Source organism: Pistacia vera, unplaced genomic scaffold (genome assembly GCF_008641045.1).
Source record: "Pistacia vera cultivar Batoury unplaced genomic scaffold, PisVer_v2 Contig1055, whole genome shotgun sequence".
In the NCBI taxonomy this organism is placed as follows: domain Eukaryota; kingdom Viridiplantae; phylum Streptophyta; class Magnoliopsida; order Sapindales; family Anacardiaceae; genus Pistacia; species Pistacia vera.
This window is the reverse complement of record NW_022195088.1, coordinates 84,559-106,980: the sequence shown is the minus strand read 5'-3', so window position 1 is coordinate 106,980 and position 22,422 is coordinate 84,559. Positions and strand designations below refer to the sequence as shown.

The 22,422-nt window shown below is 36.5% G+C and overlaps 4 protein-coding genes across 6 annotated transcripts; 3 read left to right on the top strand and 1 right to left on the bottom strand.

Moving 5' to 3' along the window:
• Positions 1 to 414: 414 nt before the first annotated feature.
• Positions 415 to 2,773, bottom strand: LOC116128564 (E3 ubiquitin-protein ligase AIRP2-like). The gene is made up of 5 exons (XM_031414304.1): positions 2,681 to 2,773; positions 2,051 to 2,213; positions 1,828 to 1,894; positions 1,495 to 1,729; positions 415 to 1,366 (listed from the first exon to the last, which is right to left on the bottom strand). The coding sequence occupies exons 1-5, from the start codon at positions 2,761 to 2,763 to the stop codon at positions 1,159 to 1,161; spliced, it is 756 nt and encodes a 251-aa protein (XP_031270164.1). The 5' UTR covers positions 2,764 to 2,773; the 3' UTR covers positions 415 to 1,158.
• Positions 2,774 to 6,449: 3,676 nt separating this feature from the next.
• On the top strand, positions 6,450 to 11,825 carry LOC116128498 (probable LRR receptor-like serine/threonine-protein kinase At1g67720). The gene is made up of 15 exons (XM_031414210.1): positions 6,450 to 6,528; positions 6,712 to 7,249; positions 7,434 to 7,945; positions 8,057 to 8,189; positions 8,551 to 8,622; positions 8,705 to 8,773; positions 8,903 to 8,974; positions 9,144 to 9,212; positions 9,652 to 9,824; positions 9,910 to 10,163; positions 10,327 to 10,453; positions 10,559 to 10,624; positions 10,707 to 10,893; positions 10,969 to 11,101; positions 11,325 to 11,825. Exons 1-15 carry the CDS (start codon positions 6,450 to 6,452, stop codon positions 11,640 to 11,642), a joined length of 2,802 nt encoding a protein of 933 aa, XP_031270070.1. The 3' UTR covers positions 11,643 to 11,825.
• Positions 11,826 to 12,717: 892 nt separating this feature from the next.
• On the top strand, positions 12,718 to 15,907 carry LOC116128556 (E3 ubiquitin-protein ligase AIRP2-like). Of its 3 annotated transcripts, none has more exons than XR_004127784.1 (6): positions 12,718 to 13,095; positions 13,521 to 13,683; positions 13,764 to 13,830; positions 13,943 to 14,177; positions 14,284 to 14,560; positions 15,887 to 15,907. XR_004127784.1 is itself a non-coding variant. In XM_031414287.1 (5 exons), the coding sequence occupies exons 1-5, from the start codon at positions 13,007 to 13,009 to the stop codon at positions 14,492 to 14,494; spliced, it is 765 nt and encodes a 254-aa protein (XP_031270147.1). In that variant the 5' UTR covers positions 12,718 to 13,006; the 3' UTR covers positions 14,495 to 14,569. The 3 variants fall into 3 exon arrangements, 1 of the variants encoding a protein (XP_031270147.1); XR_004127779.1 differs by lacking the exon at positions 15,887 to 15,907 and adding an exon at positions 15,319 to 15,390; XM_031414287.1 differs by lacking the exon at positions 15,887 to 15,907 and having other exon boundaries at positions 14,284 to 14,569.
• A 4,519-nt stretch (positions 15,908 to 20,426) lies between these two features.
• Positions 20,427 to 22,221, top strand: LOC116128255 (E3 ubiquitin-protein ligase AIRP2-like). Its single transcript, XM_031413977.1, has 5 exons — positions 20,427 to 20,514; positions 20,595 to 20,661; positions 20,774 to 21,008; positions 21,115 to 21,391; positions 22,150 to 22,221. Exons 1-4 carry the CDS (start codon positions 20,449 to 20,451, stop codon positions 21,323 to 21,325), a joined length of 579 nt encoding a protein of 192 aa, XP_031269837.1. The 5' UTR covers positions 20,427 to 20,448; the 3' UTR covers positions 21,326 to 21,391; positions 22,150 to 22,221.
• Positions 22,222 to 22,422: the final 201 nt, after the last annotated feature.

The following is a 22,422-nucleotide window of genomic DNA, read 5'->3' as shown; positions in this document are numbered from 1 at the left end:
ATTCCTTGTCTTTTTTTATTGATGGCTATGTACCACACAATAATAGCCCCTTGACATCTGTGATTCTATTGTTGTACACCAGTACAATTCTGGGTTTACATCACACCCCCACCACAAAAAAAAAATAAATAAAAAAATAAAAAAATTGGGAGTTATATTTTATCCTTGGACTCCTGATGTAGCCTCTATTTTGATATTTGAGCCAAATTGGCCTCTTATTATGACTGTGAAGCCTATATGTCCATGACCAAATAATCTCAGCTTTACAAGAACACAAGTTAAGCAGAATCTGAGAACAGAACCTTGGGTAAAAGTTTCTTAAAGCAGCAGTAAATGTAATATAAGATAACCAAATTAAACTCAGCTTAACATATAAGCAAAAACTTAAACTTGTGGTTAAGAAAATAATGAGTATTTATTCACTAGTAGTCCATTACAAGGTAAGTATATACCAAAGAAATCTTACAAGGTATTAAACTACATTATGTAATCACCAAAGCAACCGAATTTCTACTTGAAAATCACAGCTTGTTCCATCAGAAACCATAGTGAGATATTAACCGCCCATGTGTATTTACCATTTAACCATGGAGCTACATTTTGGCGAAAACTATTGATTGATGACTAGTCATCTTGCATTGCTGAGATTGCAGTGATGCTCCACTTATGGTACAAAGCATTCTAATCGTAATGCATCATAGTAATTCTTCATTCAATCAAGAGAAGGGGGGAAAGACAATACATTTGATATATGGTATTAGTTATACATCATCTGATATAAGCAGAAACCAACTATGATGCAGTTTCCTTGCATGTTCATTCCAACACTCAGGTTCCAAAAAGCTGAGGTGAATGCCAAGCATACCTTATTCTTTATATTTACATTTGTTGCTACTGCCATATACTCGTTGGTATATAATCTTTGTTTTCGTTCAAGCTGCTCATAATGGTACATCGTGCATCATCAAAGCTGCCTGCTTTTCAGCGCCATATTCATAAACTAGGAATCCAGACGCTCAGTTAATTATATACATCTACAACTAAATAGTTCTTCAACCAGCCAAGGTAAATGAGATCAAACTTCCCCATAACCATACTCTATGAACAATGGGTGGCCAGCACATACCATAATTCACTACTTCACCCTTCCTCTGTAAGTCAGATCATGTAATCATGTACATATGGATGTGTTTCAGGTGTTATGTGGGGCAAATTCTCTATATAAAGGTAGAAACACCTCAGGTTTTCCTTTGCAATAGTAACTGTGTCAATGACATCAATGTTGCTAATGAGAACCCATAAATCTTTAGAGCTTACTCTCTTTAGGCCACCACGACAAAAAGGGCAGGACTGAGATCGCATATTCCTGTAGTTCAACAACAGAGTACATTATGGTGTAAAATATTTGTACTATAATTTATCAATCTCTTTATGTGAAATATTTTTTGAATTATCTATTAAAAGGGGAATTGTAGAAATGAGAATCGAGGGTACCAGTCATGGAAGCAACTTATGCACAATGAATGCCCGCAGTAAGGTAGTACCATCTTAGTGCAATTTTCCATGCATATTCCACACTCATTGTCTCTCTCTAAATCTTTATCAGATAGCTTTCTTCTGTCTTCAATTCTCCTCCCACTTGAAACTTCTGTACATCGGTTTCTCTTATTGTTTTCTTCCAGCTCAATAAATTCACCTTCAAGTTGCCTAAGTGAAGGATAGATAACAGCTGCAACAGCAATTTAAATGCATTCGAACGTAAGTGGAAAAACAGGAGAAAGGAAATTGAATATTAATGAACAAGAAGTCAAGAGTGTAGAGAAGGACCATAAAATTCCCTTAGAGAAGCGTTCCTTTCTTTTGAGGACAATGTTGGCATTCCATCAACATAAACCTGGATATATATATATATATATATATATATATATGAAGAGCTTCATTTCAATAAACGCAAAATCAAAGATAAAGGAAAAGTATACACTTGTTTATCCTCACATATTTGGAAAATCATCAACCTAATTATAACTAACTACAAATAACTTTTACCCACCTTGTAAACTAGTATGTGGAGCAGGCCTAAGTAACTGGGGAGGCTATCTGTACAACTATAATCCATCCATTCAATTAAAAACAGAACTAAGGGTGCAAATGGGCTATATGATAATCTCATCTGAACATATTCCCCGCCATAATCTTTTGGTATAGCAGCCGCCCTGCAAAAATCCCAACCGAAACTTAGAGACCAATAAACCCTTCTTGGTTCACACTTGCTAAGGGAAACATAAAATTATACCAAAAGTAACAAATTTGAGACTCAACCAAACTCCACGACAAAACTTGGCAATCAAAATGCAAAACTGTATATGAATTTTGGAAGCTATAATCTAAATGTACTAATGTCATTTCTAAATTCTAGGCACTTAATAAAAGCCATCTCTGACAATAATCAAATTCTGAAACTTTACCTACCTTAATAAAGAAATTCCATCCAACCACCAAAATTTGATCAAGACAATCACTATTAAAAAGCAAAACAGGAAGGAACAAAACCAGAACTTTGATCTTTTTACTATTTCAGGACATTGTAAATAAAATGCAAACAATTTCTGTAGCTTTGATACTATAAAAATTTCCATTCCAAATACAGTAAATGGCACAATAACATAATCAAAGAACTTACAAGCTATTGGCATGTTGTATATCAGCTTCAAGAGCTTTGAGAGACTCTCTAAAAGAAGACTTGTTGGGTTGTTTTAGCAACATCAGGTTCAGGCCTTTCTTAGTTTCCCTGCAAGAGAAAAAAAAAAAAAAAAAAAAAAGGGAAACAAAAGGAGAGGCTTTTGGGTAGTAGAGAAAGAAAGAGTTTAGGAATATGAAGAAGAAAGATGAGATGGAGATAGATAGATATAGAGAGAGTAGTTTAGATTGTTTGCTTAGTGTTTAAACCTTTCATTCTTGAAGAAAAGAAAGGGATACCTTCTCTTTCTCTATCTAATATGCTAACTTTCCAACCCTTCTACTTTTGCCTTCATTATTTCCTCCAAACTCCAACTCCCATTTTCATTTCCATTTATTTATCTCTAACCTCTCACTTTCCTGCTACACCACTTTACATCATGTTTACATAAATGCCAAAGTCTGAATTTTTTTTTTTTTTTTAAGTTATTATTATTAATTTATTATTATTATTGTCTGTGGTTGTGGTTGTGTGATAAAGCTTAATTAAGACAGTTGAAATGGCAATTCTAGGCCCCAACCTACTCAATCAACCAGGCCCATCTTTTTTTGCTGTGGGCCAGGGGGCCCAATCGTAATAATATTTCTTTCTTAAAGATTCAATTGACATTATTTATGCATCATCATAAACTCTTCGATTAGATGATAGGTTGATGTCAGAATACATGATAAATTTGTCTTAACATATTTCTCCTATAATTAAATTAACCATTTTTATTTTATTATGTTCCCAAAACAAAATGTATATATAGAAAATTTTAATTAAAGGGTTTTTTTAATCCGGGGTGTTTGGCTTTTTTTTTTTTTTTTTTTTTTTTTTTAAGTAAGTATCCTCTAGTTTTGGAAATACGACACTAATGCTTATATGTTTAGCCTCTTTTTGAAATAAGTACTCGTTGGTTTCAGAAACGTTTGTCAATTCGACATTCAAAATTTTCAACAATTTTATTTGTAAAAAATATATTAGCCTTAACATTGTTGATTGAATTTGGGTGAATAGTAAAAAGGCCACTTAATTCAAACTTACACGGAATAACCTAACGATCTAACAAAAATGGGGGTTAAGGTCACAGTTTCGAAATTAATGGGTGTTCATTACAAAAAAAGACCAAACACGAGAGTGATAAGAGTTGTATATCTAAAACAAGCAAGTACTCATTACGTAACCAAATACAATAGTTTTACTAAAATAACCTTTAATTAAATAAATAAGAGTAATCGACTTTTTCCCACCCAAATAATGGTTTAATGACACTTTCTCTACCACTGACTTTTAAAACACTACTTTACTACCCAAATTTATATTCTGTTTCCAGTTCCGGTATTGTTGCTACTCCATACCACCATAATTTTCTTCCCTTATTATTATTCATCAAAATCTCTCAAACCCTATTCTCGCATTGACCTCGTCAATCGCCAGCAATCGAGCGATTATGGTTTGCGTAGTTATCCCTTCTAAGTCAATTTCTAATATATCCTAATCACCAAAATTCAACATTCTACTACCAAAAGACTCATCATCTCCTCTTTTCAAAAACCTCAATAGTTTAGACCGAGTTTGTTCTTTATTTTTTGTCAAAATATAAATTTAAATAGAAAAATAATATTTTAAAAATTTGTGAATGAAAAAACGCCGTTAAATCATTATTATTTAGTTGGGAAAAAGAAGTGAACTCAATGAATAAGTAAAGGAAAATGATAGAGTTATCGAAAAGTTTACACCGAATTCGTGCACCGAATGACGTGGCAAAATTCTGATCGTTGATTAATATTAACTGATAATAAATCAACGGTCAGGATTGTATCACGTCATTCGATGCACAAATTCGATACACACCCGTCAACAACTATAGCATTACTCATAAGTAAAACATAAAAATTGACAATAGCGTGTCAAGTGAAAAGACACTGGCAGTGGTAATGAATGAGTTTGGGTTCAAAAAGGCAATAATTGAGTACATGTGGAAGCTGAAGGTGATGGGTCTAAGTAGGCCCATAATCAAAGTAACTTATAAGTTCGGTATTGTATGTCCGTACAAATCAATACAATACTCTTGATGAGCTTCAGCCCATTAATAGCTTGGGCCAGAAAACCCATATCAAAATCTGTTGCTCTCGCCATTCTGGCTGGCTATTCATGTGATGGATCATAAATGTGGCCATTGTTGTCATCTTCTTTGTCTGGTTCATTCTAGGTGGTGTCTACTGTGTAGTAATAAAGAACCACAGGTAAAGGCTGGTGGGTCGGTGATAGTTTGTATGAGTTTTTGTAAGGATATCATTTTTCAGATTGAATAATCATAACCCTAAGGAGTTAGCCAGAGAGTCAAGAATATTTGCTTCATTTATTGACTTTCTGGATTCAAATCACTTTGGAATTACCTATCACATTTGTAGCTTACTTAGAATATTACCTTGTAAGGTATTTAACGAGTACTAAAGATTAGTTGAGGTGCGTTCAAGTTAAGCGGACATCTCAATTATCAAAATAATAATAAATAAATAAATATTGAATCATCAATGTGTTTGATAGAAGATAGATATTTAATGGGTAATGTTAGATGACAGGTAATGTAATGGGTAATTGAAATTTTTTTTTTCTTTTTGGTTATCGGGAGTGTTCGGACCAACTTATGTGTACCTCGATTAGTCCCTCAACCTTGAACAAAGTTTTCAAAACAGGACAAACCCTGCGGTTCGTGGTCAATAATATTAGCAACTCTTCTTGTGATTCAAATCTGAGACCACAGGCAGAGCAAACCGCTTAACCACAAGTCTTTACCACTGGTGGACCAACCCATTGTTGGTTGGGTAATTGAAATATTGCTTTCACTTGTGTTTAATACTTTAATGTGGTTGCATTGGAACCTCCCCTCAATCAAAGTGTCAAAAGGGTTTCCACCTAGATATCCTAACGAGCCCAACTCCATAGATTCATTGCATTAAGGTTTAAGTGATTAAGATTATGCACAAAACCACTAACCCTTTTAATGATTAAAATTAAAAGGCAATTAGGTAGCCATGAATTTGGTTTATAGTAAAGCATGGATTAAGACGGAGATGGGACCATTACTTAAATAAAGCTGAAGACAAGTTAATAAAGTTAAAGATGAGTTGGTCTAAAGGAACAGCGGAAATTTTTTTGTGATTTGCAAAAAAGCAAAAGGATACTAAATTTAATTTTAATTATTCCATTGTAATGCTACTGGTGTTACTCGTTTTCCTTCTTTATGGATGCTTTTTGCATGGCCAAATCTTCTCTCCCTCTCCCTAGTCCCCACCACCATCAACAGACTTAAATTATGTACTGAGTTTGTGACAGTAGAAGGAAATGAATGGTTTTTAGGTTATCGATCATGGATGTTCTGTGAGCAGTAAAATACAAATGAATGGTTATGATTTTGGTGTCTTTGTGGGTTCAGATTGTGTCATAAGTTTGTTTTTCAAAGGCAGAAAAAGGTGAACATGAGATCTTTATTCCTCTTGGGAAAAGAAGATTCCAAAAATCAAAAGCAGAAACAGACGTGAATGAGCATTGCCAAAGCCAAACTCTATCAATCAAAAAAGTGACCAAAAGTGGGGGACAGGAGAAACCCAGTAAAGATGCTCAACTTCTTTTAACACAACACTTTTTATTTTCACTCCCTCAAAATTCTCAACCTTGAAAACATCAAACCCCCCATTAATTGGTTTTATCTGCCTGCAGCTCTTCAATGGTTTTATTTTCTCACTCTCTGCTAACAATTACACATCTTCTGTTTTTATCAGCTGTTGTACTATGCCAAGTTACAGGTATGCTATTGCTCTTTCTCAAGTTTTGTTTATAGAATCTTTTTAAATTACGTTTTATTCAACTGAATGTTATTTGAGTGAAGAGAGGTATAACATAAATGTTTGTTTGGTTATAGTGTAGAGGGTAAAGATTAGAAATTTATAACAAGGTAGTAATACTTTATCAATTCAACATGCATGCAGAATTTATTAGTGTAGATTGTGGAGGCACAAGTAACTACACTGACCCAAGTACTGGATTAGCATGGATCTCAGACCAGGGTACTATGAAGTATGGAAAATCTGTAATAGGAGAAAATCCAAATGGGAACCGGATGCAGTATCGGACACGCAGAGATTTTCCCATAGACAACAAGAAATATTGTTATACTTTGAGCACAAAAGAGAGAAGGAGGTATCTTGTTCGTGCAACATTTCAATATGGAGGTTCGGAAAGTGTAGACTCATATCCGAAATTTCAACTTTATTTGGATGCAACCCGGTGGTCAACTGTGACAGTGTTGGACGCTTCAAGAGTTTATGTGAATGAAATGATTATCAGAGCACCCTCGGATTCTATTGATGTGTGCATATGCTGTGCAATTACTGGTTCTCCATTCATATCCACTCTTGAGCTAAGGCCCTTGAATCTTTCCATGTATGCCACGGATTTTGAGGATAGTTTTTTCTTAAAAGTAGCCGCTAGAGTTAACTTTGGTGCTTCAAGCAAGGATGATGTGAGGTAAGTTCCCTATAAATGTTCATAAATTCAGGTACAACCAGCTCAATACAAGCAAAAAACCACGGTTAAAAGATGACACCGACTGAACAGAACTAATTGATGCTCATCAGTCGTAATCAATTTGTGGAATTCAGCTGTTTGTTATCATCAGTGCTGATTTATCAACATGATTTTATCCTCTCAGGTACCCGGATGATCCTTATGACAGAATCTGGGAGTCAGATCTTGATAGAAGGCAAAATTATCTTGTTGGAGAGGCCCCTGGCACGGTGAGGATCAGTACATCAAAAGACATAGATGTAAGGACAAGAGAATACCCTCCTGTTAAAGTAATGCAAACTGCAGTTGTTGGCACAGAAGGTGTACTGAGCTATAGATTAAACCTTGAAGATTTTCCAGCCAATGCTCGTGCTTATGCATACTTTGCAGAAATTGAAGACTTAGGTGCAAATGAGACTCGAAAGTTCAAATTGCAGCACCCTTACATGCCTGACTATAGCAATGCAGTAGTAAATATTGCAGAGAATGCTAATGGGAGCTACACTCTTTATGAACCCAGCTACATGAATGTAACTTTCAGTTTTATCCTGTCATTCGTTTTTGCTAAGACCCAAGATTCTACTGAAGGACCACTCCTAAATGCGATAGAGATCAATAAATACCAAAAGATTGCTACCAAAACTGACTGGCAAGATGGTAAGGATTACAAATAAGTCAGTGTTCACTGCAAATATGTTGCAGCCTTTAAATGTGCATGACAAGTATGATCTGATGAATAATTGCTAATTGCGCCTTTTTCATTCTTAGTGACTGTACTTGAGGCTCTTCGATCCATGTCTGATGGAAGTGAATGGACAAATGACAGAGGTGATCCTTGTGTCCCGGCTCACTGGGAATGGGTGACATGTAGCTCAACTACTCCGCCAAGAATTACAAAAATGTAATGTCATCACACTTTTTATTTTCAAAAATTCTGCTGGTTCATACCAAGATCATTCTGGTGGTCAATTATTTGATAGATTTCTGAACTAGAAACATACTTTTCCAAAATCGATTCAATGCAGTTTGCAAGGACTCTGTAAATAGCCATTTGAAAGGATAGAAATATCAGACAAGTGGGATGAAACTAAAAACCTGATATTAAAAGATATAATGTAGACTGTAGAATCTCATATATGCTTATGGAATGTTATATATTGAAAGCATAAGCATGAATGTAGAAACTCCTGTTTAGAAGTTTAGTGATAGTAATTTCTTGTAAGAGCTATACAAGAGATGGATTCTTCTAACCAGCTGAACAGTTCCTTGTCAGGAAAGAATATGAAGGGTGAAATCCCATCTGGCCTAAATAGTATGGAGGCATTGACAGAGCTGTAAGTGCTATCATGCTGCAAGATGATTTATTAGTCGATATATCCTTTTTGCTGTTCTGTCTAATGACTTTGCTTCCCTTAGGTGGTTGGATGGAAACTCTCTCACAGGGCAACTTCCTGATATGAGTAATCTTATCAATCTGCAAATTGTGTAAGCTCTTAACTTAATGCCTTATCATTCACTTAGTTATGCTAAGACAGTACTTTTCTGTGATCATGTTAACATCTATATAAAGGAAAACTAACTAGTCCATAACATCTTTCTTTTGTGCACCTGCAGGCATCTGGAGAACAACAAATTAACTGGTTCATTACCATCATACCTGGGTAGTTTGCCAAGCTTACAGGAATTGTATGTGCTATCGTAGTGCTTTTTTACAGAAGTAACCATTGAATTGGGGTTTGAAAGTGCATAATTATTGAAAATTTAATAAAAAATAAACAAATGTTGTTCAATCCAATGTAGGCAAGTTTCTTCTGGTGCATGTTTTACTATTAACTGTGAGATCCACATGTGGCAGGCACATAGAGAACAACTCTTTTAGTGGAGATATACCTCAAGCACTATTAACTGGAAAAGTGAACTTTAAGTGAGTATGCTTTTATTTTCTTTGACTACTATATGCCTCTGAGTAATATTATATAAACGTTAATACTATCTTAAGAACAAAATTGTTAACTTGTAAGGGCTTGGACTGAATCCTTGTCAACTATTCCACTGATAACTTAAACTACAGTAAAAACATGCCATAGGGCACATACAAACACAAAAAACTACATGAAGAAATTATTACATAGTATTGTGTGAAATTACCAAGTAGTTGTCAGCTGCACAAAAGAATATGATACAAGTCTTAAGAGAACCAAGTGAATTGCATATATATCAGGGGAAACACTTTTGGAATCCGAGATATCAATGGTTTAATTGTATGAAAATGCTCATTTAATCGCACTGTCATAAAATATAATTGATATCAGATAGCCTGACTCAGAGGATTTTTTTTAACAGCTACTTATTTTATCTGGCAGATATGAAAACAATCCTCAATTAAATAACGGGGCACAGCAAAAGAGGCGTTTTAAGATAATACTTGGAACCTCAATAGCAGTACTTGCAATTCTCTTAGTTTTGTTATTGGGAAGCTTATTATTGCTGCGTAACTTTAGGAGAAAATTATCTAATCAAAAAAGTGTTGACAAAGGTGTGTATAGCTTGGTGTTTTTCTACTGTTACATTGATTGACATTCTCATCCCAGTAGTTTCTGCGACTCTGCTGTATCCACCAGGTGATTCCTTGCCAATTAGCGCAAAACCTTCAACTGCCTATTCAATAGCACGGGGTGGACCTTTTATGGATGAAGGTGTAGCATACTATATTTCACTTTCTGAGCTAGAAATAGCGACAGAACACTTTTCTAAGAAGATTGGCCAAGGAAGTTTTGGTTCTGTTTACTATGGAAAAATGAAAGATGGAAAAGAGATTGCAGTCAAGACCATGGCTGATTCCTCCAGCCATGCAACAAAGCAATTTGTCACTGAGGTAGTTTGAGATTCAACTGTACCTCTTTGCTCATCTATATCCAAATATGTTTATTTGCACAGAAAGGAACCGGTTTTATACGTTAGCGATGGGCCATCCCAATAGAAAGCCACTCAACAATTTATAAAAATGAAGGTCTCTAACCATCAGAACACTTTTGCAGGTTGCTCTTCTGTCAAGAATTCATCATAGAAACTTGGTTCCTTTGATTGGATACTGTGAAGAAGAAGAACAACGAATTCTGGTTTATGAGTATATGCACAATGGAACCTTGCGGGACCGCATACATTGTCTGCTGTCTATCCTTAAATCTATTTGTTTATTTTCTATTTTCTAGTCTACTCATTGTGACATCAAATAATAGAACTAAAATTTATAAAAAAAAATTCTGCCAGGTTCTGTCAACCAGAAGCCTTTAGACTGGCTTGCTCGTCTACAAATTGCAGAAGATGCAGCTAAAGGTTTAGACTCAAACTTACCAGTTGTCTGGTAATCGTGCATAAATCAAATTTCAGCTATAACAGAAATTTAGATTTTTTGTAGGGCTAGAGTACTTACACACTGGCTGCAACCCTGGGATCATTCATCGAGATGTTAAAACAAGCAATATTCTCCTAGACATTAATATGAGAGCAAAAGTGTCAGATTTTGGACTTTCAAGACAAACTGAAGAAGATCTAACACATATATCAAGCGTAGCACGAGGAACAGTAGGCTACCTGGATCCTGAGTAAGCCATACTCAAAATTTTTGTCATAATTAACCAAAAATCTCCTTATATGTGCTTAACTTAGTCATTTAGCAGGTACTATGCAAGTCAGCAATTGACTGAAAAGAGTGATGTTTATAGCTTCGGGGTTGTTCTCCTAGAATTGATCTCTGGACGAAAGCCAGTCTCAGTGGAAGATTTTGGTGCTGAAATGAACATCGTTCACTGGGTATGCCTCATTTAATCACTTTCAATCAATTTAGATGTGCATTTGTTAGCATCACTGTAGTACAAGCGGAACTGCTAGTATTTGTTGATCCTAGTCCTACTACTCAGCTGATACGCCACAACGCTGTGATACAAGTATCAAAGTCATTAGAAGCTAAGCCATTTTTATGTAGCGATGATCAAATGAATTAAATACCGAACACTGAAACATTGATGTTTTGCAGGCAAGATCATTGATTCGGAAAGGAGATGTGATAAGCATAGTAGATCCTGTTCTGGTAGGAAATGTGAAAATGGAATCCATCTGGAGAATAGCTGAAGTAGCAATACAATGTGTTGAACAACGTGGCTTCTCCAGGCCAAGGATGCAGGAAATAGAGTTAGCCATACAAGATGCAATCAAGATAGAAAAAGGAAGCGACCAAAAAATATCTTCTGGTAGTTCCAGGGGACAATCTTCACGGAAAACTTTACTGACAAGCTTTCTTGAAATTGAGAGTCCTGACGTTTCAAATGGGTGCTTAGTCCCATCTGCTAGATAATTTTGTACCATCCCCACCATCTCAACTCTACTTAATTTGTACATCTTTATCATATGTTTATGGAGATTGGAACCGCAAGGTATTACTTTTACTTCATTTTAACAGGACATTCACTTCTCTTTCACCTGCAAGCTTTTGTAAAAACAAACTACAAATATGTACAGGGTTACATGTATTCTGATTCTTGTTGAATTAGTTTGATGTTTGTATTCTGCAAATTACATAATTTATTCTTATTATTTTATCATTGAATCATTTACTCTACTGGGTAGCAGTCAATACTTAAAGATTGACTTTTTGGATATAATTAAAGATTTAGTTGGAAAACCTAACATACAAATAATTAATAAAGTAGGTGCTGATGAGCCGTGATGTTATTAGATTGTTGTACAAAATTGAACATGCTTATTTTAAATAAAATGGAAAATAACTACATCTGTTTCCCTTATGTGTGTTTGGTTTTTCAATAATCAACTTTCCCCTTAAGAAAGATCAGAATAATTTAAGCAAAAATAATTAACAATCTCTTCCTATTTGGTATCGAATTTTTGATTAACTGGCGCGTACGCAAAACAATAATATAATTCACGCAAGTATTTGATTCAATCATACAAAACAAATTAAAATATGATTTGACCTAAATTTCAGGGTTTTCTTTTGTGTTCAAAACCTAACTGTCTTCCACAATCATGCTTAATGAGGCAAATTAAATAAAGGGTTATGCACTAATGACTAATCTACCTCAAATAATTCAACAACTTAATCATATCCCAAGATAAACACTTCATCAAGCAATGTTGGGTGATCATATCACACATAATATAAAAACCCCACATAAAATATTCCCAAAGAATACTGTAATCTGTCATCATATCGTATAAAATATTTGATACAATCCATAATGTGTGTATAAAATATGGTATTTTTAAATTATAATAATGAGAGAAGGAAAGAGTTGGGCGAATTCAAAAGCGAACCTACCACAAAAGAAAATGATTAGATAAGAACAAAATATAGAAATTAAATGAGAGCATCCCCAGGGACTGAGATAGTGTAGAGAAAGAGATAAAAAAGAAGGAAACTTTCTTGTCAGTATTGTGTATTATATCTCTGAAGATAAATGAAAAGGCAAGTCATTGTCAGAGCCGCCCCCTATATTCATCATCAAGAATAAAAGCAAAGATAAAAGCGAGAGAAAAGAGAAGAAAAGAAAAGAAGGCTACCTTCTTTTCTAGTTTACCTTTCCCGTTGTTTGTATGTTTGTTTGGTGGATTAGGTTTCTTAGAAGTGTTCAGAAACCATAAACAAACAAAACCCAGTTGCTATTTATCCTCCTTTACAAGGCTCTTTTTGTTCTTTGTGAGATGGAGATGATGTATTATCAGTTGGCCAAGTCTTCTTACCAGGAATCGCTCAAAGTTTTGGAGGCCGATATACAGCATGCAAATGATCTGTAAGTTACAATTTGAGTTCTTTTGTTTTCGCTGAAATGGGTTGTTTTTGTAAATTTTCGTTTGTTTATGTACTTTATCAGTATCATGATCAACATTATAAGTTTTAAGCTGCCATGCTAATTGATGAAAAAGAAGCTAACCTTTTGTGGTGGATTTTTATTTTTTGTATGCAACTACTGCACTTTTGGAATTGTTGAAGATATTCCCAAATAGGAAAGATTGATTTTTTTTCTCTGTTGTTAGTGTTATTTTGTAATCTAACAGTTGGTTAGCAAGCAAATTTGAATTTTAGGAACACTTTTTTTTTTTTTTTTTTTTTTTTTTTTGAGATTTGGTAAGTATCCATGTTAAATTTAAGGGCTTATGTTGCTATTAGTGGTTCAGTTATATTATATTTTTTCTAATTAGATTTCTGGGGTTTTAGGGCTGCTTCAATTCCAAGAGCAAAAGGTGGCACACGTCTTCAAATGAAATTGGTTTACAATCACTTTGCTCCCCTCTTTTGGTTTTTGTTACAATGGATGAATTCTTCCTGTGTATGTCTACCGCCCAGATATCTAAACCTCTTCAACATACTTGTATATAAGGTTGGTTTGGCTTCTGTAGCAAATTGATTCTCGAAGTATGATTGGTGCAATAGTTAACTGGTTGTTCTTATTTTGTATAGGTATATGCTGACGGTCAATCAAGACTATCTTCACACGGAAGGAAGGCCACAATTAGGGAATTCTATGGTATGCAAAGTTTCCTTCTGGTTAATGTTATTATATTTTTAGATGAACTCCCTTTGGCTTTGTTTTATGCATATATTCTGACTTTGTCATTTCAATGGAAACCATTTTGCAGGCATTATATTACCATCTCTTCAACGGCTTCATGGTAGTTTGGGTGAGTATGGTGATGCTGAGGAAAGGCATACTGACATTTTGCGTTTTGATAGAAGAAGAGTGGAAGGAGATAGCCGTTTTTCCAAAGTTGATTTGGAGAGAGAAGACGAATGTGGTATCTGCTTAGAGCCCTGTACAAAAATGGTGTTGCCTAATTGTTGTCATGCAATGTGCATGAAATGCTACCGCAATTGGTAAGTGCAAATCTTTGTCAACCGACTTGTCTCTTGTTGTGAAAGCTTGGTGTCAAAAAGAATTATTATTACTCATTTCACTCATATAAATTCTTTCACATTACAGGAACACAAAGTCTGAGTCATGTCCTTTTTGTCGTGGTAGTTTAAAGAGAGTCAACTCGGAAGACTTATGGGTGCTTACTTGTGATGACGATGTGATTGATCCTGAAACAGTTTCCAAAGAAGACTTGTTGCGTTTCTACCTCTATATCAATAGCCTGCCGAAATATTGTCCAGATGCTCTCTTTTTAGTGTATTATGAACACTTAATCTGATTAGGAACGTATGAGAAGAATGATGTACAGATAGGAAGGCCGACCTGTAAAAGTAAATAGAGTCTGGTAAGGAAAATTCTCGAAAATTCTCTCATTTTTACGCAAAAATGACCACCCATATTTGAACATTACGAAGATTGGGGTGTGTTTCTCAATTATTGTTGTCAAAGTTCTATTTCAAAGCTGGCAAGTACATTTTTCTTACAAACATGTTGATATTCCACTTTTAATTATGTCAGTTAATAGATAAAAATCATCTTCTACTCTTTATGAATGCCTGTATAAAATTCATATGGCTGCATTGGACATTGCTTTCACTGTACTGTTCCTGCAATTGCAAATGTGGATTAAGCATCTCTTTATAGTTTAGATTTGTGATATTCTTGCTACTATACATTTGCCAATTTTCAATCAAAGCATATAATATATTGCTGTTTGATATCTTGAGTGTCAAATACGGACTGCTATTTGTTTCAGCAACATTTTAATGTTATGCTGGCCTGATAAGGCCGTGATAAAATAAGAAGTTATTAGTGTAATTCAAGCCTCCTGAGAAAAACAGAGGATATCTCACATACTTGTGTCATGTGCAGCACAACTCTGCATTGCATTTGACTTGCGAGTATTAAACTTAATTAGTTGAAGGAATATTTTTTGTTTCCTTCTGATGCAATTGCATGTGCTAATTGTAGCTCTTTAAAAATATATTGAGTTCCCAACTGGGTTTGAGATTTGATGAAAAAATAAATAGGGCTCAGCGTTGTAAAATGGAACAGTCAAATTTGTTTAGACTAAAGTTTGATTTGCTAATAATATTTTTGCAGGTTTTACTTGGATTAGGTAGGATAATGATGTGTCAATAAATGGAATCCCATTTATTGCTTCAAATCTCCTTTGTAAGTAAGATTTATCCTCTCTTTTGTTATGAACGGGGTGTTTGGGTCTTACGCATACTGAGACTCTGAAATTAACGATCAGGTAAGTTTCCAATGGTTACTCTTATTAGATAGCCGAAGTGGATCGAACTTAAGATCACTTGAGTAATACACCAAAAATCTTAGTTGATCCCTCAGGCCCTAGTGATATTTGATTTACCTTCATTTCAAACTTGTGGTTGATGGACACTTTTGTTGTATAAACAAAAACTGGTATTATGATCAGAATCAGAGCCCAGAGAAAAGAAATGAGATAAACTTTACTACTTTATTGAATTACAAACCAGGCAAACGTAAATTAGTTTCCCAGTAAGATCTCATTCAGTGACTTGTGATTCTTGTAAACATTCAAAATGTATGTTCAAGAAATGACATAATCCTTATTGTCTCAGTAACAACAAAACAAAAATGAAAAAATTGTAAAATGAAACTCTGATATCTCGCTCCTTGAATGCAGCTGAAGCAGCCCATTCAGAGCTCAAAAAGAAACGCCTAAAACAACACTTAATTCTTTTGATCCGGTTTTTGTTCTCTCCCTTTCCTTTTAATAGGATTAAGTTAGGGATTGGGAAACATAGAGGCTGTACCGCCTGCGCCTCCAAAGGAACCACCGCCACCGCTGCTGCCTCCAACGGAACCACTGCTGCCTCCAAGGAAACTGCCACCGCCTCCAAAGGAACCGCTGCCTCCAAAGGAACCACCGCCGCCTCCAATGGAACCGACACCACCGTCACCTCCAACGGAACCGCCGTTGCCGCTGCCTCCTCCAACGAAACCGGCAGCACCCAAACCGGTTCCAATGGTACCGACGTCACCCAAATCGGTTCCCATGCCTTTTGCATCTCTGTTAAGTGAGCCCGATTTGAGTTCAATGAGGTCTGCAAATGACATTGGTGAGGTAAAGCCGCTTCCGTGAATGATGAGTTCTGATAATGCCTTATACATTGCTTCTGTGAAATGGATTCCATCCCAGGATATATGAGTGGCGGGGTTCTTGCAAGTGGATGTGCCCATTGATCCACAAAGAGAATGCAACTTAAAGTTGAAAGGGCCACCTCCTGCTCCACAGCATGCCTGGAAGGGCTCTGAAAAGTGAAATTTCTGGTGATTTTGGAGTATATGGTTGAATGCACCCCATACATCAGCATATAAAATGGTACAATTGGGAAATCGTTTCTGCAATTCATTCAAGGACTTTATTAGGCGGTCGTTGTGGGACTTTATTACAGCATTGGCGGTTGATGAACACCCATTAGCATCACGCTCCGATGATTGACATAGTAATAGCTGTAATGGACAGCACCCCATTGGTGGTACTCCTTGAACCACCATGTACTTTGCACCTTTCTCCAATAATTTCTGCCATTAAAACATGCAATAGTTAGCTACATTCTTCCAATATAAATCTAATCAAATCACTACAAAACAAAATATGTAGATAAATAGGGAGTCCTACACTAAGAAGCTTGATAACTTGACCACACGTTGTTTCTGTAATCGAACGCATGGAGAAAGGAGACCCAGATGAACCAAGTAAACGAGCATAGTCATCTCCACCCATATCACCAATCCAGAAGAGGCCATTTCCCATCTCAGCCCTGCAGGTCTTCTCATCTTTGCCCTTGCATGCCATATCCTGAACATACTTGTTGAACCAATCTATTTGTGTTTGGAAGCTCATTGGAGTCCCTTTCCACATCAAGGAATCACTCATGTTAAGTCTGTCAAAAAATTCACTGGCAAGAGCAGTTGATCCGCCGATAGCAAAATTGGAACCGGAAGAGAAGTCTGAGGAATCCACTTTAAAAGGTGGCAAGTAGGGTAAGCCAAGATCCTCGCAGAGGAAATCAACCATCAACCGCCCATTACTTTGGCGGAATCCTGGTAGCTTATTTTTGCCGAATGGGCCATTGTGAAAGTGAGAGATTATACTATCAACGAAGGGCTTAAAACCACCCAACAACTGAGCATTCCCGGTATCTGTGAACGAGTCTCCAAAGGCAAACACCTTGGAGAAGCAACCTTTGAAGCTCACATGCGAATCATCGTCTTTACCTGGAGGGTTGTTAGGATTTTTGGTATTTCCTGGAGGATTGGTGGGAGTCTTGTCATTGCCGGGAGGAAAATTTATTTTGTCATCTACAGGGGGAGGTTGTTTGTTTTCTGAAGGAGGATTATTATTTTTATCACTTGGAGGACAGTCGTTGTCATCTGGAGGAGTGGTGGGAGTATTGGTGTTACCCGGAGGAGTTTCCTTGTTATTATCAAATGCTGGAGGTTTAGGTTTATCGGAGAAAGTTGGAGGTGGCTTAAAATGACCTGAAGAAAGTGGGAAAGTTAAGAGAAGGGAGAAGGTTACTGAAATATAAAGGATGTAGTTAGAATGCATCATTTTGTAAGTTCAGATGATGAAAACGTATTGTTTTGATATATTTCAGAGAACGAGTTGAAGATATTTATATACTCGTGTGCCTTTCTTTTTCTGGATTTCCATGAGTGAAGCTCCATGGTTGTAGGAGAGACAAGGTCCTCATTCTTCCGCCTTTGCTTGGCTACTTTTCTCAGAGTCTCAGAATTTGTAGGTCAAGTCTTGACCATGCATTAGGAATATTTTTCATTGGCCAGGAACCATATAATTTTTTTTTTTTTTTAAAAATAATCAGAACTCATTAAGTAACTATGTAAACAAATTATGTACAAATGAGTTTTATTTTATTTTCCCTTGATTTTTGTTTTTTTTAAACTTATTTATGGATTATTGCAATTGGGTGATTGACAGTATAAATATGGATTTTCATTAATTTTATAGATAAGTAAAAATAATATAAAATTGGAAGGTTAAATGAAAGAGTTAACAACATCTTCCCACCTGAAAAATGGCCCATTGACAAATTCATACCCACTCGTGTGCCTTTCTTTTTCTGGATTTCCATGAGTGAAGCACCGTGGTTGTAGGACATAGAAGACCCTCGTTCTTCTCCCTTGCTTGGCTACTTTTCTCAGAGTTTCAGAATTTGTAGGTCAAGTCTTAACCATGCATTAGGATAGAGATGTCAATGGGCCGGGCTGGGACCGGGTACCCCTTGGCCTGGGCTGGGACCGGGTACCCCGACCTCATGACAAAGGTCCAGTCTCGACCCGGGCCTGTCACGAGGATGACCAGTAAAGCCCAAGCCCAACCCGACAAACTTTGTGTAATCTTAGTCCCGGCCCAAGCCCGCCTATTTTTATAATGTGAATTTTTAAATATTAATAAATTTCAATTTTTTTTTTATATTCTAAATTCTAGAAACAGTTTTTAAATATATATTTTTTAATACTCACCAAATATTAATAAATTTTAATTTTTTTTTTTATATATGTAGGATAATTTTGTAATTAGATATATAGTATAAGGGTAATTTAGTAAAATTAATAGTAAAATTTCGGGCCGGGCCGGGACTGAAGACATATCCATGCCCGGCTCGTACTCGAGGGCGGGTCTTAAAATCAGTCTCAGGCCCAAGCCCAAGCCCACTAACACTGGGTAAAGCTTGACTTTTTCAGGACGGGCCAAGCTGGGTACCCGAAAATACCGAGCCCATTGCCATCTCTACATTAGGATTATTTTTCTTGGCTAGGAACAATATATATTTTTTTTTTAATGACCGATGATGTGCGGGCCAACTTACGCACACCTCAATTAATCCTTCGGAACCTTGAAACATATATCATTTTAGTTATCTCTATAATTTTTTTTAAAATAATCAGAGCACTAATTAAGTAATTATGTAAAAAAAAATTGTACAAATGAGTTTTATTTTATTCTCCCTTGACCTTTTTTTTTTTTTAAACTTATATATGGATTATTGCAATTTGGGTGATTGTAAGTAGGGGTGTTCGGTTCCGGGTACCCTACACTTTTTGAAGGAATCAGGAACCACCGCCACCCGCTCCAACGGAACCTCTGCCACCTCAAAAGAACCATCGCCACCGCTGCTGCCTCAATGGAACCGTCGCCACCGCCCTCCAACGGAACCACTGCTTCCTCCAAGGAACTGCCACCACTCAAAGGAACCGCTGCTCCAAAGGAACCGCCGCCTCCAACGGAACCACTGCCGCTCCACAAGGAACTACCACCGCCTTAACGGAACCGTCGCACCTCCACGGAACCGTCGCCACCTCCAACGGAACTGCCACGCCGCTGCCTCCAAGGAAACCGCCACCGCCTCCAAGGAACCGCCACCTCCAAAGGAACCACCGCCGCCTCCAATGGAACCGACACCCACCGTCACCTCCAACGGAACCGCCGTTGCCGCTGCCTCCTCCAACGAAACCGGCAGCACCCAAACCGTTCCAATGGTACCGACGTCACCCAAATCGGTTCCATGCCTTTTGCATCTCTGTTAAGTGAGCCGATTTGAGTTCAATGAGGTCTGCAAATGACATTGGTGAGGTAAAGCCGCTCCGTGAATGATGAGTCTGATAAAGCCTTATACATTGCTTCTGTGAAATGGATTCCATCCCAGGATATATGAGTGGCGGGGTTCTTGCAAGTGGATGTGCCCATTGATCACAAAGAGAATGCAACTTAAAGTTGAAAGGGCCACCTCCTGCCCACAGCATGCTGGAAGGGCTCTGAAAAGTGAAATTCTGGTGATTTTGGAGTATATGGTTGAATGCACCCCATACATCAGCATATAAAATGGTACAATTGGGAAATCGTTTCCGCAATTCATTCAAGGACTTTATTAGGCGGTCGTTGTGGGACTTTATTACAGCATTGGCGGTTGATGAAACCCCTTAGCATCACGCTCCGATGATTGACATAGTAATAGCTGTAATGGACAGCACCCCATTGGTGGTACTCCTTGAACCACCATGTACTTTGCACCTTTCTCCAATAATTTCTGCCATTAAAACATGCAATAGTTAGCTACATTCTTCAATATAAATCTAACAAAAAAAGGTGGCACACGTCTTCAAATGAAATTGGTTTACAATCACTTCGCTCCCCTCTTTTGGTTTTTGTTACAATGGATGAATTCTTCCTGTGTATGTCTACCGCCCAGATATCTAAACCTCTTCAACATACTTGTATATAAGGTTGGTTTGGCTTCTGTAGCAAATTGATTCTCGAAGTATGATTGGTGCAATAATTAACTGGTTGTTCTTATTTTGTATAGGTATATGCTGACGGTCAATCAAGACTATCTTCACACGGAAGGAAGGCCACAATTAGGGAATTCTATGGTATGCAAAGTTTCCTTCTGGTTAATGTTATTATATTTTTAGATGAACTCCCTTTGGCTTTGTTTTATGCATATATTCTGACTTTGTCATTTCAATGGAAACCATTTTGCAGGCATTATATTACCATCTCTTCAACGGCTTCATGGTAGTTTGGGTGAGTATGGTGATGCTGAGGAAAGGCATACTGACATTTTGCGTTTTGATAGAAGAAGAGTGGAAGGAGATAGCCGTTTTTCCAAAGTTGATTTGGAGAGAGAAGACGAATGTGGTATCTGCTTAGAGCCCTGTACAAAAATGGTGTTGCCTAATTGTTGTCATGCAATGTGCATGAAATGCTACCGCAATTGGTAAGTGCAAATCTTTGTCAACCGACTTGTCTCTTGTTGTGAAAGCTTGGTGTCAAAAAGAATTATTATTACTCATTTCACTCATATAAATTCTTTCACATTACAGGAACACAAAGTCTGAGTCATGTCCTTTTTGTCGTGGTAGTTTAAAGAGAGTCAACTCGGAAGACTTATGGGTGCTTACTTGTGATGACGATGTGATTGATCCTGAAACAGTTTCCAAAGAAGACTTGTTGCGTTTCTACCTCTATATCAATAGCCTGCCGAAATATTGTCCAGATGCTCTCTTTTTAGTGTATTATGAACACTTAATCTGATTAGGAACGTATGAGAAGAATGATGTACAGATAGGAAGGCCGACCTGTAAAAGTAAATAGAGTCTGGTAAGGAAAATTCTCGAAAATTCTCTCATTTTTACGCAAAAATGACCACCCATATTTGAACATTACGAAGATTGGGGTGTGTTTCTCAATTATTGTTGTCAAAGTTCTATTTCAAAGCTGGCAAGTACATTTTTCTTACAAACATGTTGATATTCCACTTTTAATTATGTCAGTTAATAGATAAAAATCATCTTCTACTCTTTATGAATGCCTGTATAAAATTCATATGGCTGCATTGGACATTGCTTTCACTGTACTGTTCCTGCAATTGCAAATGTGGATTAAGCATCTCTTTATAGTTTAGATTTGTGATATTCTTGCTACTATACATTTGCCAATTTTCAATCAAAGCATATAATATATTGCTGTTTGATATCTTGAGTGTCAAATACGGACTGCTATTTGTTTCAGCAACATTTTAATGTTATGCTGGCCTGATAAGGCCGTGATAAAATAAGAAGTTATTAGTGTAATTCAAGCCTCCTGAGAAAAACAGAGGATATCTCACATACTTGTGTCATGTGCAGCACAACTCTGCATTGCATTTGACTTGCGAGTATTAAACTTAATTAGTTGAAGGAATATTTTTTGTTTCCTTCTGATGCAATTGCATGTGCTAATTGTAGCTCTTTAAAAATATATTGAGTTCCCAACTGGGTTTGAGATTTGATGAAAAAATAAATAGGGCTCAGCGTTGTAAAATGGAACAGTCAAATTTGTTTAGACTAAAGTTTGATTTGCTAATAATATTTTTGCAGGTTTTACTTGGATTAGGTAGGATAATGATGTGTCAATAAATGGAATCCCATTTATTGCTTCAAATCTCCTTTGTAAGTAAGATTTATCCTCTCTTTTGTTATGAACGGGGTGTTTGGGTCTTACGCATACTGAGACTCTGAAATTAACGATCAGGTAAGTTTCCAATGGTTACTCTTATTAGATAGCCGAAGTGGATCGAACTTAAGATCACTTGAGTAATACACCAAAAATCTTAGTTGATCCCTCAGGCCCTAGTGATATTTGATTTACCT

Excerpts from the sequence above, each read along its gene's own strand:
- LOC116128564 (XM_031414304.1), bottom strand. The coding sequence starts at position 2,763 with ATGTTGCTAAAACAACCCAACAAGTCTTCTTTTAGAGAGTCTCTCAAA. Across the intron at positions 1,895-2,050 it reads TCCACATACTAGTTTACAAG|GTTTATGTTGATGGAATGCC; the intron begins GTGGGTAAAAGT and ends ATATATATCCAG. Across the intron at positions 1,730-1,827 it reads TTCTCTAAGGGAATTTTATG|CTGTTATCTATCCTTCACTT; the intron begins GTCCTTCTCTAC and ends TTGCTGTTGCAG.
- LOC116128498 (XM_031414210.1), top strand. The coding sequence starts at position 6,450 with ATGGTTTTATTTTCTCACTCTCTGCTAACAATTACACATCTTCTGTTT. Across the intron at positions 6,529-6,711 it reads TGTACTATGCCAAGTTACAG|AATTTATTAGTGTAGATTGT; the intron begins GTATGCTATTGC and ends ACATGCATGCAG. Across the intron at positions 8,190-8,550 it reads CCGCCAAGAATTACAAAAAT|TTCCTTGTCAGGAAAGAATA; the intron begins GTAATGTCATCA and ends CCAGCTGAACAG.
- LOC116128556 (XM_031414287.1), top strand. The coding sequence starts at position 13,007 with ATGGAGATGATGTATTATCAGTTGGCCAAGTCTTCTTACCAGGAATCG. Across the intron at positions 13,096-13,520 it reads ATACAGCATGCAAATGATCT|GGCTGCTTCAATTCCAAGAG; the intron begins GTAAGTTACAAT and ends CTGGGGTTTTAG. Across the intron at positions 14,178-14,283 it reads ATGAAATGCTACCGCAATTG|GAACACAAAGTCTGAGTCAT; the intron begins GTAAGTGCAAAT and ends TTCACATTACAG.
- LOC116128255 (XM_031413977.1), top strand. The coding sequence starts at position 20,449 with ATGAATTCTTCCTGTGTATGTCTACCGCCCAGATATCTAAACCTCTTC. Across the intron at positions 20,515-20,594 it reads TCAACATACTTGTATATAAG|GTATATGCTGACGGTCAATC; the intron begins GTTGGTTTGGCT and ends TATTTTGTATAG. Across the intron at positions 21,009-21,114 it reads ATGAAATGCTACCGCAATTG|GAACACAAAGTCTGAGTCAT; the intron begins GTAAGTGCAAAT and ends TTCACATTACAG.